The 19,967-nt window shown below is 35.1% G+C and overlaps 1 protein-coding gene across 8 annotated transcripts in view; it reads left to right on the top strand.

The window, feature by feature from the left end:
• The window catches only part of EXOC6B (exocyst complex component 6B), a 708,873-nt gene that overhangs the window by 491,076 nt on the left and 197,830 nt on the right, over positions 1–19,967 (top strand). For all 8 annotated transcript variants that reach the window (XM_030877541.2, XM_060309973.1, XM_060309972.1 and 5 more), the window contains one exon: positions 19,815–19,956. In XM_030877541.2, the coding sequence (XP_030733401.1) occupies positions 19,815–19,956 (142 nt within the window). The remainder of the gene's footprint in view (positions 1–19,814; positions 19,957–19,967) is intronic.

Raw genomic sequence — 19,967 nt, forward strand, 5'->3', positions numbered from 1 at the left:
TGATGTGTATTTGACCTACTGTACTCTGTTAGTTAGTGGTATGTAACATAATGATTTGATATTTCTCTACATTTCAAAATGACCACCACAATAAGTCAAGTTACCATCTGTCACCATACGTTACATAATCATTGACTATATTCCCCATAGTGTACATTTCTTACCTGTACGTCATTTATTTTATAACTGGAAGTTTGTACCTCTTAATTTCCCTCATCTACTTCTGTTATTCTCCCACCATCCTTCCCCATATTTTAAATTAATTTATTTTTCTAATTATTGTTATAAGAATATTTTATATATACCAGTTCTATTTCAGTTTTATATATGGTGAGTCCTTGCCTTTTTATTGTGTCCTATCTAAGAAATCTATTCCAAGTTCTAGAAATTTTTCTCCACATTTTTTTTTAGAAGATTTATAACTAACTTTTTGGCTTTACATATAAGATCCATTTAGATATTTACTTTTGTATAACATTGAAAAAATAGTTGAGGTTTATGTTTAGCTATGTGGTTATCTACTTGCTCAAGCATTAATTCTGAAAAATCCTTTAGTATTTCATTGGAAATTATCAGTTAGAAGACATATTTCCTGACCATGATATACAAAGTTCAATATATGTATATTTTTAAAATCCATATTGTTGCATTATTATTCAGACCTCACTTATCATTGTAATTTTTCTACTTGATCTGTCAGTCTCAGTATATTTTGTTAAGACCTTTTACTATCATTGTGCTACCCATGGTTATTGGTATTTTCTCTTACCTACAATTTTTTTCTTTATGTATTTTCATACAATATATATGTTGTCTTAGGGCTTGTGGTAGTCAGATATTTGCAGAATCCTAATAGGAAATGACTCTTTTGTTTAATAACTTTTGCCTTGAATTTGAGCTTATCTATTATTAATATGTTACTATCTCTTCTTTTGTATTTGCTTTTCTCTTTTATGCCTTTACCCATTATTTTGTCAGTTTCATCAGTTTTTTTTGTCTTGTCTTTCTTTGACTTTTAATAAGATAATTTAAAGAATATACAATTATTGTGCTCTTTATTGGCTGTAACTGTGTTATTTTGTTTTACTCTTTCTCTCTTTAATGTTTCTTTTGTTTCCTTTGTTCTGCTTCATATGCCATATTTTTTAGTTTTGCAAATCCCCAGAGCTTTGAGGGACATAAGTCCTTTAATTTTTTTCAAAGTGTTCTTCAACTTATAATTCTCTAAGCATTGGAATTAAACATGCAGAGTTTTATTTGTGACATAGTAAATAAGTGGTTTATAATACATTTTTATTCTCACTCTTCCTCTCCTATATTTTTAAATATATTAAGTTGTTTTAGATCAAGAGTGTTATTATTACAGCATTGTTTTCTCTGTTATATGTCTTTTTTCAACAGTAAACACTGAAACTTATATTTAGTTTTAAGACAGTTATTAAACTCATCTCACTTTTAATTAACTTCCATACTTTAGACCATGGCTTTTACAGTGTATTCCTTCAAGTAAAGATATTTGTTTATATTTTATGAGGCCTTTCTTATGTATTTCATAATGCTTTCTTCTCCCCTTTTAGCTTGATTAAAAATTTTTTATGTTACATTTTTCCTTTCAATACTCCGTACATTTTGTTTCACTGTCATCTAGGTTTTAGTGTTGCAGTAGAGCAATCTGATTTTGTTCTTTGGTTATCAACCCAACTTTTCTGCCTGAATATTTGTACTATTTTGTAAATTTTTTCCTCTGATATGTTGATTATTCTTGGTGTTTAATTTTTTTCTTGGCTCCCCTTTACAAACATCAGTTGACCTGGTATTAACTTAATCTTCTGTCTTCAAACCGATCATCTTCTCTATTATGATTTTTAGCTTCATACTAGTTTTCTAAGTTCTGGGAAATTTTTTCATGTTTGTTTTTCAAATAACTTGCGTAATTTTTCACAGCATAAATCCTAAACTTATTCTCTCTCATTTGGATCTTAAACTAATTACTATGCTTTTGGTTTTCTTAATGACTCTTACCTTATTCATCTCCCTTTATATTTCTACCTGACTTTTTGATTTATCATGCTGTCATTTCACCTCACATTATTTTCTCCTTATTGTTTTATGCTTCTCTCTTTTTTTAATGTAAATTTGTCCACTTTTATTTATTTATTTTTAACATCTTTATTGTAGTATAATTGCTTTACAATGGTGTGTTAGTTTCTGCTTTATAACAAAGTGAAAGAGTTATACATACACATATGTCCCCATACCTCTTCCCTCTTGCGTCTCCCTCCCTCCCACCCTCCCTATCCCACCCCTCTCAGTGGTCGATGCTTCTCTTTTACTGGAAATGTTTTATTTTATACTCTAGCTGATGATGCCAAAGAGTTTTTTGAAAAAATTTTTATCAATCCTCTAATATACAATTTTCTGAGGCTTGATAATTCTCCTAGTCTTTTGGATATTGTATTAGTCAGGGTTCTCCAGAGAAATAGAACCAATAAGATATGTGTATATATATCTAAGAGATTTATTATGAGGGATATGCTCATGCAGTTATGGAGGTTGGGGAGTCCCAAGATTTGCCATGGCAAGCTCGAGGCTCAAAGTCGGTATAAGTTCCTGACTGAAAGGTGGCATGCTGAAGATCCAATAAGAGCCATGATTCAGTTTGAGTCTGAAAGCTGGAAAGACTGATGTGCAGGCTTACGGCAGTTAGGCAGAAAGAGTTCCCTCTTACAGGTGGATAGCCTTTTTTTTCTATTCAGTCCTTCAGCTGATTGGATGAGGCCCACCCACAATAGGGAGGGCAATCTGTTTTACTTAGTCTGCTGATCTAAATATTAATCTCACCCCAAAATACTCTTACAGACACATCCAGTATAATGTTTGACCAAATATCTGGACAGCCCATGACCCAGTCAAGTTGACACATGAAATTAACCATTGCAGATTTTGTGCCCTTTCCTTTGTTTTGCAGTGTTTTTACTTGGGTTGTGTGCTAATTTTTTACTTTCCTCCTTACTTGACCTCAGATGTAGAAGTCCTTTACACACTGTATACTTGTCAAAAAACAAGGTAAGTAGGTATCCTTTTATCCTTTTCTCCAAACTATTTATGTGCATAATGATGTACACATCTCTCATCCAATTTCCTGATTCTACTGGCTTTCATTTGGTTATAAGTTATGAATAATAACAGCTAACCAACTTCAGTAGTTTGAATACATGAGAGTGTATTTCCTGATATAATAACAACTCCAGAAATGATAATGGCTTAAAGGCTCAGGAATATCAGGGCTAAGGTCTTTGCCTTTCTCTTGATCTTTTCCTCAAGGTTCCAAGGTAGCTAGAATTCTAGCTATCACATCCACATTTAGACAGCAGAAAGAAGGAAAGATCAGGCCAGAGGGCTTCTTGAAGACATTTCTACTTTTAATTCATTTGCCTTCCACATCTGACGAGAGGCTGAGCGATTAATTATCCTGTTTATATTGCCAAGTATTATTTTGTTAAGGTAGAAGGGAGCATGGATAATGAGTAGGCAACTAACATTCTGCAGGTATATTGTTTTCTTTAGTGGCGGCATCTTCTTCCTATCACCAATGTTTGGTTCTCTGGAAATTTTCTGAACTTGTGGAATACGATGTGAATGATCAATATCTAGCATGTCCTGTTATAGAGATCCTTCAGTTCTTTTTTTTTTTTTAATGGTACACAGGCCTCTCACTGTTGTGGCCTCTCCTGTTGCGGAGCACAGGCTCCGGACGCGCAGGCCCAGCGGCCATGGCTCACGGGCCCAGCCACTCCGCGGCATGTGGGATCTTCCCGGACCGGGGCACGAACCCGTGTCCCCTGCATCGGCAGGCGGACTCTCAACCACTGTGCCACCAGGGAAGCCCCTTCAGTTCTTGTTCTTACTTTGCTCAAGGAACTTTACTCTGAGATCACATTCTATTCCACTAGTTTTTTTTTTTTTCAACCAAACTTTATGCCATTGCCAAGATTTGCAGCTTCTGATTAAATAAGAAAGTAACCAGGCAGCAGGTAGTAGGTGAGGGTCTCAGTAGGAATAGGGAGAACCACATTCTAACTTAATGGCTAGGCATAGCAAAGTATAAAGAGGAACAGCTGCCTAGCTCTGTATTAGGCAATGATCAGAGTCTCTGAGAGCAAGGGATAGATGGTAGAGGACTTTAAAAGAATGCTTGATGTCTTATATTCTGAATTTCTAAGAGGCTTTTTTAAGTCATCTTCTGCCTTCTACTTAGGATAACTTCATCTCTGGGTTTGTCAGTCTTGGTTTTAGCATTATTGTGGCTTTTCATCTTTTTCTGGGTCTTTACTATTGGAAGTGTTTGTAAAAAGCTATATTGAGGGGCTGTTAGCCAGGCAACCTTTATTCAGTGGGTATTTATTTTAATAGCCATTTGGTTTCATTACCTCTTAATGAGTTCTTTGATAGCAAGTTCCTTAATTAACAAGGCAGTCTTTCAGGTTTCCTCTTCTCTAATTGTTAACATATTTTGGTGCTTTCACAGATGCACTGTGATGAAAAGTTTCCTCTTTTATAGCTCCTGTAGGGCCATTGAGAAGGGAAAAAGACAGGGATGGGAAGAATATGCAGCATGTTTCCTTGAGATATAAATGGTTTAAGAGCATTTATCCTCCCAAACTGAGACATAGTCTTACTTTATGCTCAATTTCCTGCAATATTAGTAACTCGGAGTGAATTTCTAGTTGTATAAAAGTTGATTTAGTCCAGCTCACATTAGAATTTGTATGTTGAATTTTTATATAACCACTTTCCAAGAAATGTGGCACACTTAATTCTGCCTGGGACCCAAATAAATTTTCCTCGAACTATGGGCAGTGCTCCTCAAAATGACAGGAATATTTTATCATAAAGTACCTACCATTCATTGAGCCTCTACTATGTGCCAGACACTGTATAGGGTTCTATATTATATTATTTATAGCATACATTTTCTGCAAAGTTGATATCATTATATTCATTTTACTGATGAGGAAGCTGAGTCTAACCAAGATTAAACAACTTTCCTAATGGTCACTTAAGTGATAGGGCCAGGATTTGAGCCTAAGTTAATATGAACCAAAGTTCTTTATCTATGTCTCACTTCTACTCTAGTCCTATCTTGCTTTCACTACCACTTACCATAAAATGGATATGATGGTTCATGCACTTTTCTCCCAATAGTGAGGTTAATTATAGAGCTAATTAAATTCTTGTAAAGAAGATCTTAAATTATCTTCGTCAGAGAAACCTAAGGTTTTAAATATTCTGAAATGAAGCATTGAAATGAAACAATTTGTTATTGGCACAAAATAAAGAACCAAAGTACCTACAGGATATGTTAGCTCAAAAAAGCAAAAAAGAAACTCAGGCTAATGAGGTGTTTGGGTGGAGAAATGCTTTTATTTAGGGTATTGACCAGTTAGAGAACTGAGTAATAAGTTGTATGTGGAAGTTAAAGCGACTGGCTGGCAGACAGTCAGGCGTCTGTAGCATTGTGTTTTGTAAACTTTCTCCTATGGCTGTGGTGTGTTTTTTCCAAGCCCACTTAATTTTTTATGAGGTTTGTAAAGGTCTTGAATAAACAATTGAGATTATAGAGGTTTTCCTGGAAGCTTTGGTTAATATTTTAATATGCTCTGCTTTGTCACATTATTAAATAGCTTATTGGAAGGTTTGAAAGAGAGGGTTTCTTTTTTATTTTTCCTATTTTTCTTTTTCTCTCTCTCTCTTTTTCTGTTCTAGTAGTTAAATATCAAAATTGGATGTAATTTTTAGCTGATTCCTGCTCTTCTTTTTATTTTAACTTTATACCTCTGCAAATCACCCTTGGACTGGGAATTCAGCATCTGGGAGGCCTCCACTTAAAATGCACTTCAAGTGAAATTACTGTTTAGAGGGTATATCTTGAAACTAAGCCAGTGACTGTAAATGTATGTAGTAAGAGAGGACTCTGGAAAGGGAGAGGGAATTGGATAGAGTCAGAAAACAGGAACTAATAGAACTTTGGAGATTACCTCATCATGACCTTTTGCTCATTAATATTTGAATCTGATTCTTTGGCATCTTGGTTGCAGTACGGTGAAATGTCAAGCATGGCAAAGACTGAATGCCCTTAAAGATATTTCTGTGTTAATGAGATGACTTGATGAAATTGACCTTTAACCCGAATAGCAGTTGAGAAAAGGGAAAGGAAAAGTTCTTATTTCTCATTCTGAGGACTTTTTATTCTATGGAAGTTTGCATAGTAATAACTGTTGTTATTTGTAGAGTACTGTATATTACCTCATTTCAAATTGGGAGTCACTTAAATAATTCCATGTTGTTGTTGTTGGGATGCAATGAAGGTCACCCAGCAAATCCTACCACTTTTGTGAAGACTTCTCTGATTATTTTGGCCTCATAAGCTTTTCTTCTAAAATCATATAGTACTTAGAGTTTATTCTGCTCTATTTTGCACTTAATTGCATGTTGTCCTTGATTTGCTATAGAATAGGAATACACTTTCCACTTTTTTCATGACAGAATTTTTGGCTTAAAAGAAGAAAATCATTTGACTCTATAAAATGCATAAATGGTTAGAAAATATTATGCACTCATGAAATACTTACATTTTAAGCAAGTATACCCAATGTTTTTTCCTACTGTTTTTCATATTCAGGCTCATAGGAATAAAAATTATAATAATCATAAGACATTACTGAATACTTAATATAAGACAGGTACTGTGGTAAATACTACACAGGAATTATTTTTATTTAACCATTATAACAGTCCTATTTTACAGATAATGAAATTGAGACAAAGGTTAAAGTTACTGTTATGGGGCATTGTATTTAATGTGTATGTTGATTTTCATTAAACCACATATCTGTACTTTCTCCATTTACGTTTACATATTTTTCTTTGTTTTGCTCTGACACTGTTTTGGACTATGGCAGTAGAACATACAAGTTAAGATTTTTGCTGATGGTGGTATTGTTGTTTTGTAATGGGCATGTACTGATTATTGGCTATATCCATTATCCCTTGTTGTAAATTTGAGTTCAAAAGACACATATATGTATGCATTTTCTTTATAAAGCAAAAATGATTGACAGGCTGATAAAGGAAATCAAGACTAGGGCGTATAAAATTATTGGCTGGAGAGAAATTCTTTAAATGGCTATTACAGTTTTTTTCTCCTTGATATGTATTGTTAAATGAAGGTTGTTTGGGGGTTCTAGTTGTGATTCCATAGCTAGTATCAGACTTATACTCTAGTCATAAACCCTTATAAAAACTGGACAAAATATAAAGTCAGGTATTGTCAAAAGAATGAATCAATGCTTGGGATGCCAATAAGAATAGGTTGTAGAGAAATAGAATATCAAAGAAGAAAGAAACACAGAAAAAGGACCAACTCCCACCCCACCCCACCCCCACCAGTGTCTTTATAAAATTCCCTTTCAGTCCTTGGTCAATTTCTAAGCTTCATATGATAGGGCACACTATGGGGCTTTAGAAGACATCAGTTGCTGAGATAGTGATAGCTGAACAAATATTCTAGAAGTTGCACAGCAGAGACATTGCAGATTGGACTCACAGAGAGACCTGATGAACATTGTGGCCTTTCGGTTTAAATATCAGTAAATCCGTTTTCAGGGATTAAGGACAATGTCCTAAGAGTAAGGGCAAAATCAGTGTAACTTTTAAAACAAGCCTGACAAAATCAGTATGGTCCACTAATAATTTAACTGCCTGCCTAAACAAAACTCAAAACGCTATTGAGGAAGATAAGATAATCTAGAGCCTCTATAGCTTCTTATCTACAATGTATGGCATATAAAACAAAATTTCTTAACATGATAATAAGCAGAGAAAACTGAACTATAATCAAAAGTTAAAACAGTCAATAGAAGCAGATAATTAGATAATCCAGATATTTATGCTAGCAAACAGTGATTTCAAAATAACTATGATTAATATGTTAAAGAGGAAAGAATGGACAAAATACCAAAAAAATTATTTGTACAGATATTAAGAAGCAAATGTGTATTCTAGAATAGCAAAATACAAAATCTGTAATGAAGAACTCATTAGGTGAAGTTTTAAAAATGCGTTAAATGGGTTTAGCAACAGACTCAACAAAGCAGAAGTCAAGATTAGTAAACTCAAAGATCTACAAAAAAAAAATCTAAACTTAAACACACAGAGAAAAAATAAAAATTTTAATTTTAAAAATGACAAGGAGCATAAAAGAGAAATGGAACGTAGTTAAAAGGTGTAACATATGTGTCTTTGGAGTGTCAGAAGGAGAGGAGAGAATGAAAATGTTGCAGAAGCACTACTTAAAGAAAGAATGCTTGAGCATTTTCTATATCTAAAGAATTGCATCAATCCACAGATTTTGGAAGTTCGACAAGCATTGGGATCCCACTGAGTCTTTGGCTGAATACTAACTGTTCATGTTTAGGGTGAAAAATCCATGAGGTCAGGCAAAAAACAACTTCCAGGGCACAGAAGCTGAGCACAATTGCCAGAATTCACAGAAGGAAGGGAGATGTTCAAGTTCCAACTTGTAAGATGGGAAAGACCCCACTGAACTCCTGAAGCATTCAGTAGAGCTGCCAGAAGAGTGGCTAGTAGAGGGTTCTAAAATATCATTTATACTGGGCCTGAAGTAACTAGAGAAAAGATGATTCTAATCCCTACATAAAAGTGCATGCCAACAAACCTCAAAATTTCAAACTGAAACAAAAGAAATGGAATTGTTTGCCACAACAGAAGTCAACACTCTTTAAAGAAATTCAGCAAGATAGAGACTGCAATAGGTTAAAGATGCATATTATAAAGCCTAGAGTAACACTACATGTATAAAACAAGGAGCTGTAGTTAATAAGCCAAAAGTGGAGTTAGATTCATAAAAATATTCAGTTAATTCGAAAGAAGGCAGAAAAATAGGAAAATGGGAGAGCAGATTGGATGAAAACAAAACTAAGATCAAGGTAATAGACTTAAATCCAGCCAAAACAATAAATTGTTTCTATAATTTATATTGTATAAACACTCTGAATAAATGGCAGAGATTGATTATTCTGGATGAATGAAATTATTCAACTATATTCTGCCTATAAGAAACTCACTTTAAATTATAACGACGCAGATAGGTTAAAAGTAACAGGAAGGAATAAAGATATACCAAGTAAACAATAGTCATAATAAAGTTGAGTTTCTGTATTAATATCAGGTAAAGTAAATCTCAGAAGAATGAATATTCTAGGGATAAAGATTGACATTTCATAGGAATAAAATGGCCACTTCATCAAGAATATATTACAATCTTAACTGTGTCTGCACTCAGCAATGGATCTTGAAAATGCATGAACAAAAAACAGCTGAGGACTGCAAAGACAGACAAATTCACAATTACAGTTAGCTATTTTAACACTCCTTCAGTAACTGATAAAACAAGTAGAATATCAGTAAGGATATTGAAGACTTGAACAGCAATATCAAACCATTTCACTTAATTGGCATTTATAGGACAGTCCACCACCAACAGCAGCCTTGTTTTTTCCAGTGTAAACGGAACATTCACTAAGCTAGAGCATATTCTGGACCATAAAACAAGTCTCAATAAATTTAAAAGGAGTAAAATCATATTGACTATTTTGCCATCCACAACAGAAATAAATTGAAAATTAGTAATAAACACATTTATATAGATATAGTGCATCATCTTTTTTTAATATGATGCTGGATTTGATTTGCTATTATTATGTTAAATTTTTGTGTGCGTTTATGTGAGATACTGGTCTATAGGTTTCTGTTCTTGTTTTGTCTTTGCCTTTTATTTTGTTATCTGGGTAATGTTGATTTCATAAAATAAGTTTAGAAATGTTTTCTCCCCCATCTCTTTTGTGAAGGATTTTGTTTAGAATTGGTTTAATTTCTTCCATAAATATTCAATAGAATTTACTAGGGAATAATCAGGGACTGGAGTTTCTTTGTGGGAAGGTTTTAAAATACAAATTCAATTTCTTTATTAGAAATAAGCTCATTCAATGTGTATGTTTGTGTGTGTGTCTGTGTGTACATGTGATCAACTCAATAGATGCAGAGGAAGCATTTAATTGTCATGAAAAAAACTATCAGCAGACTAATCTAGTCTTATCTAATCTGATAAAGGGTATCTATGAAAAACCTACCACTGATATTTTACTTAATGGCAAAAGACTGAAATTTTTACCCCAAAGGCAAGTATGTTTGCTCTTACCATTTCAGTTCAGCATCCTATTGGAGCTGGTTAGTGCAATATGGCAAGTAAAAGGAATAAAAAGCATGATACTTGAAAGGGGGAAGAATTAAACTTTATTCTTCTTTTTAAAGATAACACTGGGTTTTTTTTATTCTTACAAAATATTTATTGAAAAAATAAGTAAACCACAAGAAAAAGACTTACAAATTGGACTACATAAAAAGTTAAAATTTCTGCATTACAAAATACACAGTACAGGGGCTTCCCTGGTGGCGTAGTGGTTGAGAGTCCGCCTGCCAATGCAGGGGACGCGGGTTCGGGCCCTGGTCGGGGAAGATCCCACATGCCGCAGAGCAACTGAGCCCGTGCACCACAACTACTGAGCCTGCGCTCTAGAGCCCGTGAGCCACAACTACTGAGCCCGTGTGCCACAACTACTGAGCCCGTGCGCCTAGAGCCCCTGCTCCACAACAAGAGAAGCCACCGCAATGAGAAGCCCGCGCACCGCAAAGAAAAGTAGCCCCCGCTCGCCACAACTAGAGAAAGCCCACACACAGCAACGAAGACCCAATGTGGCCAAAAATAAAATAAATAAATTTATTAAAAAAAAAATACACAGTACACAAAGTGAAAAAAAAATCAAGCTACCAAGTCATAGAAGCCTTGCAGTACATAAAGCCAACCAACCAACAAAACAAAACAAAACAAAAAAAAAACCAAGAAAAACCCACTGTTGTCTATGTAGAAAATCCTAAGACATCTACAAAAAAAAGATATTAGTACTAATAGTTTAGCAAGATCAAAGAATACAAAGTTACTATGCAAAAAGCAATTCTATTTCTATGTACTAATAATGAAATAATTAGAATCTGACATTTAAAAAATCAGTATAATTTAAATAGCATCAAAAAACGGTACTTTGTAATAAGCAAAATATGTGCAAAACTTGTATGTTCAAAACTACAAAACATTGTTAGCAAAATCAAAGATCTAACTAAATGGAAAAGTATACTATATTTATGGACTCAATATTGTTAAAATGTCAGTTCTCCCAAAACTAATCTATGGCAGCTCTTCACCAGGCTTCTGGGTGGGAATTAAGCCTTAATGCTCTAAGGCATCCATTATATATAATAAATTAACATTTCTTATATTCATGTAAAATCATACTATCTATACCAATCTTGAGGGAATGAATGTAGATGTTAACAAGCTGATTTTAAGATCTATATGAAAATTCAAAGGGCTTAAAATAGTTAAGACTATCATGAAAAAGAAGAATAATGTTGGAGAACTTGATGCTGCCTGATTTCTATATCTACTCTAAAGCTTTGGCTATTAAGACAGTGAAGTGTTGGCATAAAATTAGACAAAAAGATCAGTGCACTAGAATGGGGAGTCTCAAAATAGACCCACACCTATGTGGTCACTTGATTTTCAACAAAGGTGCCTATGCAATGCAGTGGGAGAAGGATGAGTCTTCTCAATAGATGTGTTCAAGCAATCCAGTATTTGAATTGAAAAGAAAATTAATCTTGACATCTACCCTACACTATAAATTAAGATGGATTATAGAGCTAAATGTGAAAACTAACACAGTAAATTGTCTTAAAAATGTGTGAGAATATCTTCAAGACAAGTCGCAAAGGTCATGAGCCATGAAAAGAAAAGTTGATACATTGTACTTTATCAAAATTGTACATTTCTGATCATCAAAAAACACCATTAAGGAAGCAAAAAGGCAAGCCACAGAACATGTGAGGGTATTTGCAATACATCTATGTGACAAAGCAGTCATCCAGAAAAGACAAATATCTTGTACAAATCTCTAAAGAAATAGACAGTCTGCACTTTGACCCACTCCCAACATGGACAATAAACTTCATCAGGTACTTTACAAAAGAGGATATCCATTTGACCAATAGGCACATGAAAATATGCTTTTAACAGAATTACGCATAAGGGAATATAAATTGAAACTGCAGTAAGATGCCACTATACTCTGGTAAAATAGCAGGAATTAAAAAGACTTCTAGGGGCTTCCCTGGTGGCACAGTGTTTAACAATCCGCCGGTCACTGCAGGGGACATGGGTTTGATCCCTGGTCCAGGAAGATCCCACATGCTGTGGAGCAATTAAGCCTGTGTGCCACAACTACTGAGCCTGCACTCTAGAGCCCACGAGCCACAACTACTGAGCCCACGTGCCACAACTACTGAAGCCCGCGTGCTCTAGGGCCTGTGTGCCACAACTACTGAGCCTGTGCTCTTGAGCCCATGTGCCACAACTACTGAAGCCCACGTGCTCTAGGGCCCGCATGCTGCAACTACTGAGCCCACGTGGTGCAACTACTGAAGCCTGTGCTCTACAACAAGAGAAGCCTAGAGTCCATGCTCCACAACAACAGAAGCCACCACAATGAGAAGCCCGCACAACGCAACGAAGAGGAGCCCTCACTCACCGCAACTAGAGAAAGCCTGCACACAGCAACGAAGACCCAACGCAGCCAAAAATAAATTAAAAAAAAAAAAAGACTTATAATACCAAGTATAGGAGAAGATATGGAACAACTCTCATACATTGCTGGTGGGAATATGAAATAGTATTATCACTCTGAAATTTTGGCAGTTTCTAATAAAATTAAGCATACAACTACTCTATGATCCAGCAGTTTCAATCCTAGGTATTTTTCCAAGGAAAATAAATAGTTCCACTTAAAGACTATTCATAATAGCACCCAATAGAAATAACCCAAATAGATATCAATAGGAAAAATGAATAAACAAATTGTGATTTATTCATACTTCTCAGCAATAGAAAGGAAGAAACTATGGATACATGCAGCAACATGGATGAATCTCAAAAACATACTGAGCAAAAGAAGCTAAGCATAAAAGAGGACACCACTGTAGGGTTCTTTTTATATGAAGTTCAAGAAAGAGGCAAAACAAATCTATGGGGCTATAAGTCAGAAAAGTTACCTCATGGTGTGGGTGGATCTACTGATTTGAAAGGGGCATGAGGAACTTTCAGGTTTATGGAAATATTTCCTATCTTGATCTGGATGGCAGTTTTACAGGTTTTTACATATGTAAAGGTCATCAAGCTGTATATTCTTAAGAGCTCCATATGTACTGTTTGTAATTATACCTCAATAAAAGCATGCATAGCAAAAAGTGTTTTTAAAAAGATTTCTGTGTTTCTTGAAAAATGACTGAATAAGAAAGCGAAACAAGTGGATAAGTCTGAGAACCAGGTTTATGCCATCTGTTACATCCCTCCTCTGACACCTCCTTCCATCTACATCCTGAGTATATACTTCCAGTTTTCTTTTGACTATGCTTTTTCCTTCGAGCTTCTTAATTTTTTCATGACAAATTAAGTAAGGATTGTTTACCTCTATTTACTTTTTTTTTTTTTTTTTCGGGTACGCGGGCCTCTCACTGTTGTGGCCTCTCCCGTTGCGGAGCACAGGCTCCGGACACGCAGGCTCAGCGGCCATGGCTCACAGGCCCAGCCGCTCCACGGCACGTGGGATTTCCCGGACCGGGGCACGAACCCGCATCCCCTGCATCGGCAGGCGGACTCTCAACCACTGCGCCACCAGGGAAGCCCTATTTACTTTTTGTTAGTTTTTCTTATTTTTGATTTATTAGAGGTTCACCATCTCATTGTAGGCTCTACTAAAGTCATCAAATAATACCAAATATCTTGCCCAAGATATATTAACTGTCAGCCTTGGGCTTCATTTTCTTTAGCTGTTAGGGAACATTTGTTTGTCTAAAATAGGGATTTGTGAATCTTTTAATGAGTGGATATTTGTATAAATTCTCTAATTTAAATTTAAGAATGTTCTTTAAGTAGGATTGTAATCCTTCCTAAGACATGGGTACAGTTGTGGGAAAATCAACTTGGAGAGGATATGTGATTTTTAAGGTTGTTTAGGTATAAAGATAAAGTAAGACTTTGTCGTAGGGTTTCTGCAGCACATGGGAACCAAAGTTCCAAGCATGGGTCCCAGATAACAGGAACATATGGGAAGATCCAGAACTCTATCCTCTGAATGTGGCTTATTTAATGTCCATCCGAAGTAAATAGGAGGCTTAGTACTATGGGAATGAAGTGGCCTCACCCATAGCCATGGGATATTGAGGAAAAAGGAACAAGACAGCTTCCTTGTTCAGTGAAGGAAGGGGCAGGCCAAAGAAACTGTCTACAGTAGTGGTCAGGGTAGAAGGTTAAGGAATTAGAGGTATAGGTACACAGAAAGAACTAGCAATTTATAGGGTGGCTTTACTTTACTTTGAGTAGTTCTTACTTGCCTTGCTAGATCAGTTTCTGTGTCTGAACTTTTCTCTATTTCATGGTGACATAACTCATTAAATAACTAAAGAAAGATAAAATTTGACACACCAAAATGTAAGCAAGGGAGTGTTACTCAGAAAGCAGAGGAGAAATTTGGTGTGAAAAGACAGCTGTCTTTCCTGGCTCTCTTTAAACATTCCTTACTGTGAAACTTGTTAAGATTATCCAGAGAAAGAGAAATTTGGCTTTGGCCCCTTAAGTCATTTAGTTAAGATTCTTGATGATCTGGAACTCAGATCTGACCCCAGTAGGTTGACAGAGAGCTGTGGTTGGAGTCCATTCTAAATATCTGCTGTGAATCCAGCATTCATCTGATGCTTCCTTAGATGGAGAAGGGAGAAAAAAAAAATGTTTTCTTCTCGTCCTCTTCATTCCCTTACCCAAAGTCGCAAAGCAACAGGACAATGTAGCAACTACCCCGAGGCCTTTTACTGGGAGGCAGGATCAAATGATTGTTAAGAGCCTTTGGAATTTGACAAGGCTGGATTCACATCCTAGGTCCACAACTTATAAGGTATATTCAGATGGCTTAACCTCTCTGTCCTTGTCTATAAGTAGAGGGTTAAATACCTCATGGGGTTCTTGTGAGAATTATGCGAGAAAATACTTTCAAAACATTTGGCACATAGTCAATGCTCAATAAATGGAAGCAGCTGCTCTGGTGATGGTGGTAGAGTCTGTGGTGATACTGAGGATGATAATGCTTTCTCTAAGCTCTTCACCTCTGCTCACTTGTATTTAGTACTATGACATAACACTTAGTATTGTGTAATTGAAGTACGTAGTAATTGAAAGTAATGAATACTGAGCTTTCTGTATTTTGAAGAAGGAATTTATAAGATTCCTATTTGTCTTAATTGTGTTAAATTGTGCTTTTGTGTAAGAAACAATGGATGATATCTCCCTCTGTGTAGAAGAGAATGAGATACCTCCAAGGCGTAAAGTTGGGCGGCAGTGTGTACCTACTTTGCAGTCTAGAGCTATGCTTCATTTAGATATACCAAAATAAAAATGCAATAGTTTCTTTCCTTGCAAATCATGTACTTTTCAAGGAAACATAAATGCATGAAATGACAGTGCAGTAAATCATCTAGTGCAAAGTTTTATGGTACAAGTTAAGACAGTAAATAGAGAATAGGAGGTAGATGGAATAATTCAAATTAGAGGATATGAATCTGGCTATATTTTTGAAGTAAATGAGTTGATTACCAAAGAGGTACGTGGTGAAAATCAAAAAAGTATTTTCATAGATCTTGACTCATGCCCAGTGATGGTTCTCACTGTGGTCATAAGCCTGACTTTGAATTAACAACATGAATTTAGTCACCAATGTACTCTTCTTCCCTTCCCAAAACTTTTTTTAAAAAGGTATTTTAACAGGCTTGAGAAGTAGTATGAATTATTTAAGTGCTTTGGTAGTTGACTTTCAGTTCATTCAGTTGATATTTATTGGCTGTCTTGGAATACAGAAATATTGTAGCTGCATTAAGAGGCAGTATGATGTTGCCTGTAGAGCTAGTTGTAAGATACTGTGACTCAGATCTCCCTGCATGCCAGGTTCCTCATATGTTCAAAATATGATGATAATACTTAGGTCATTTTTCAGCTTTGGCATTCTGTTTCTATTTCTTGTGTAGTCTCTGTACACTGCGACTATCATAGCTTCATAAGATATAATCTAGTTGTGATTATCACTGATTTGAAACTGTTCCTGGAGGTATATGCAAAGGCGGTTTGGGTCAGTTTAGGCTTTGTTCCAAATTCTTACCCTGTCCTAGAGATTGGCAGTTTGTTCCTAGAAAGAATCTGCTCCATGAAGAGGGTGAAACCACCAATTTTTATTGCTTAGTGTGTTGATAGTTATTGCCTGGGTCTCTGTTTATCCTTTCTTAGAAAATCTATGGATACCATGGTAGTAATGGAAACCAGAAGTGAAAAAGAGAATGGATAGCAGACTGTGAATTAGCAAAGCTCCAAAATGCTTTCTAGAATTAGAAAAATATTTAACAATGAAAATATACATTTCTGCAATTATCACTGTGTTTGGAAATAAAGAATTAGCTTGAGGGGAAGTAGGGTGGAAAATGATTGGAGGACAGTTAAGTAACTCAGTATGTTAGGGTAGTATAACATATGATCATGTATAAGTGCCTTTGGCTCTATTGATTGATATAGATTTGTTTCATGTTAAAGTTAATAAGCTGCTTAATATTTTGAGATGAATAATGAGTCTGAAGTGTCAACTAACTTACACTAAATTACACTTCTAATGAGTGGTAGAGATAAAAATTCAAACTTGGGACTTTCTGACTGTGAGCTATCTTATTTTCATTTTATTAGGCCAGTTTCCTTTCTCCTTGGCAATCTGTTTTGACCACTGGAAACAAGCCTTTCAAATGCTGTCTTCTCAGCCTCCAGCTTAATTGGGCTTTTAGCTCTTTTATTTTTACAACATCTCCATGTTCAGTTTGTTAGGACCTTTAAGTGTTGGCCTTGGCCTAGATAGTTATGCTGGACCACAGTTAAAAAGCATGCCCCAGCAGATACTCAGTATTTGAAGAGTTGGCTCCTGAACTACAACTGTCTTACCTGTGTGGACCTAGTTTTTATGTCTTGGATAACCTGTTAACCCTGTTATTATCTGGATATGTTTTTCCCCAGCTGTTCCAGTATAAGGCAGTATAAAATTTAGTGTTGCTTTTTAGGTGATGAGTTACTGGAAAGATACGGATTTAGGATTGGGTAGAAGCAACAAATAGCTGTATGACTTTGTCTAAATTTCTTAACCTTACGGAGAACCTTCGTTTATTCGTCTACAGGAAAAGAATAATACCAACTGCTTGGGTTGATTGTGAGAATTAAGTGAAATATCATAAGATGTCAGCTGCCTAAGTATAGCACATCTTGGGCATATAGTAGTGTCCAAGAGACAGTAGTTTCTTTCCCCTTTTCTCTGCCTTCTGATCTGCAGTGTTGTCTCTGGACATCTGCTCTAGTCTATCCTCATTTCTTCATTGCACTCCCACTCTCACTGTTGAAAAGCCATAGGGCTTCTCACAACTTTGATCTGCCCCCTCTGATTCTTCTCATGGGGCATAGCCTGACAATTATGTTGAACTCTATGGCTCCTTGGTGATACCTGTTCCAGGTCTCCAGTGGGTTTAGTTGAAAGCATGCCATTTAATATGGATTTCTTTTACGTAACTTTTCTCTTTAGGATTCTTTATGCTTCCATTGCCTCGTTTCGACTTGGTCTCTACGGCATTCCCTACTTAAGTATTTCCATTTGTTGTGTTAAATCACCCACAGAGTGTGGGTCTTCAGAACCTACAAACAGAACCATAGAGGAGAAACATTTTTAGAATGTGTAATATAATAGGTCATTGTTTATTACTGTTACTTTTATTCTATAAAATAATATTTTAGTCAAATGAAAATTTAGAAGATATTCAATCTCACAAAATAATCAAAGACAAAAATCATAAAGTATCTCTTGTTTAATTAGTAGAAAAATTTGTAATAGTACTCAGTGCTGGTGATTATGCAATTAAGTGATACTCTAGGAAATATCTAGGGACATTGTAAATCAGAATATACCGTAGGCAAAGCAGTTTATAGTTAGATATTTGGAAATCTGGCTTCCACCTGTGTTCCTCTTCACGTATACACATGTGCATTCTGAATCACAGTACATTGATACCCCTCATTCTAGTAGATTTGAGAAATAATCTTAAAGGAATTATCCAAAGTATATAAAAAGTCATGCAAATTTTAAAATTCATTCTGGTATTATTTGTTATATGTTTTTCCATTTAAAGCCTGCTAACTTTTGTGGAAGGTCCTGGCCCAGTGAAACATATGAAAAATATATATATTAAAAAAAAAAAAAACTACAGTCAGAATCTGGCATTTTCATGAAGACTGACATTACTCTATGAGCTACTCTGTTTGTAATAGCAAAAGAAAAAAAAGAAAAGAAACAACCTAAATCTCCAACAAAGAAGAATGGACAAATAAATTCTGGTATACTCCTAAAATGGAATACTGTGGAATAATTAAAGGAATAAACTACAACCACATGTATTTCATTTATAAACATTCACATTCATAACATTGAACCAAAAAAGCAAGTTGTAGAAGGACATCCTTTGTAATACAGAAAGTTTCAAATACATAAAATAATAAAAATATTGTTTCTTATTATATACTTGTCATATAGTATTTTTATAATACAAATGGTATACTCAACACAAGAAACGGTCACCTCTGGGGAGAAGGAATAAAATGATTTAGGGAGGTCTTATAAGGGCTTTAACTATATTTGTAATGTTTAGTATGTACATAAGTGTTCATCATATAATTCTATATATCTTTCTGAATGACTGAAGTATTTCATGATTTCAAAAAAGAAGGATCCACTGACTAATATGAGGACTCAGACTTTTTCAAACTTATCCTGTTTTTCAGACTAGATGATAACAAAAATAAAATGGGTATATATCTGGGGAAGAAATGGATATATCTTTCATGATGTATAACTCAGACCTGGAACTAAGATATAATTCACTAGTGTAAAGTGAATCTTTTAAAGAAGATGGTAAAATACTAATTTTAATATCAGTATTTAAAAAATTAGCTTAGAGTGTGTGTTCATAAACCTCAGTGTTTATTTTTTAAGAAAAAATTTATCCTTTTAATTATTTTTTTCAGAAAACCATTTTGTTTTAAACCATTCTTTTCATTTTATATGTGTTAAATCATAAAGTAGTAAACACTTTGGTTTCAAGATAAGTTAGGAATTGTTTACATTCGCTTTTTAAGAATTATGGTATTTTTAGAAGGGACTCTTTGAAATTTATTCTCTGTGGAAACATTCCTTCTCAGTTTAATTAAGATTTTGAATATTGTTAATCTATTGATGATTTAGGAAGAAAGCACTTCGTAAATAAATAGCTGGGCTTTATGAATTTTAGCTGAGTGTTATACTGACATGACTGATGGTAATGGAGCTAAATATTTAAGATGTTTGCCATGAGGTCCTATTAATTTCAAAGTTATTTGAATGCAAGGGTTATCATGATGGAGAAAACCTTCAAAGAAATTGCTAATTGAAAAATAAATGATTTTAATTTTCGTTGGAATTTGATTTTAATCCATCAGCCTTATGATTTACATTCTTGTGTTTCAGGGAAAGGTGGCCCAGACAGCATGTATGTCAGCTTGCAAGCATTTAGCCACGTCCTTGATGCAACTTTTGCTGGAAGCTGAAGTAAGGCAGCTCACCCTGGGAGCATTACAGCAGTTCAACTTGGATGTCAGAGAATGTGAACGTAAGACAGTA

This window comes from Globicephala melas, chromosome 12 (assembly GCF_963455315.2).
Source record: "Globicephala melas chromosome 12, mGloMel1.2, whole genome shotgun sequence".
NCBI classification, from domain to species: domain Eukaryota; kingdom Metazoa; phylum Chordata; class Mammalia; order Artiodactyla; family Delphinidae; genus Globicephala; species Globicephala melas.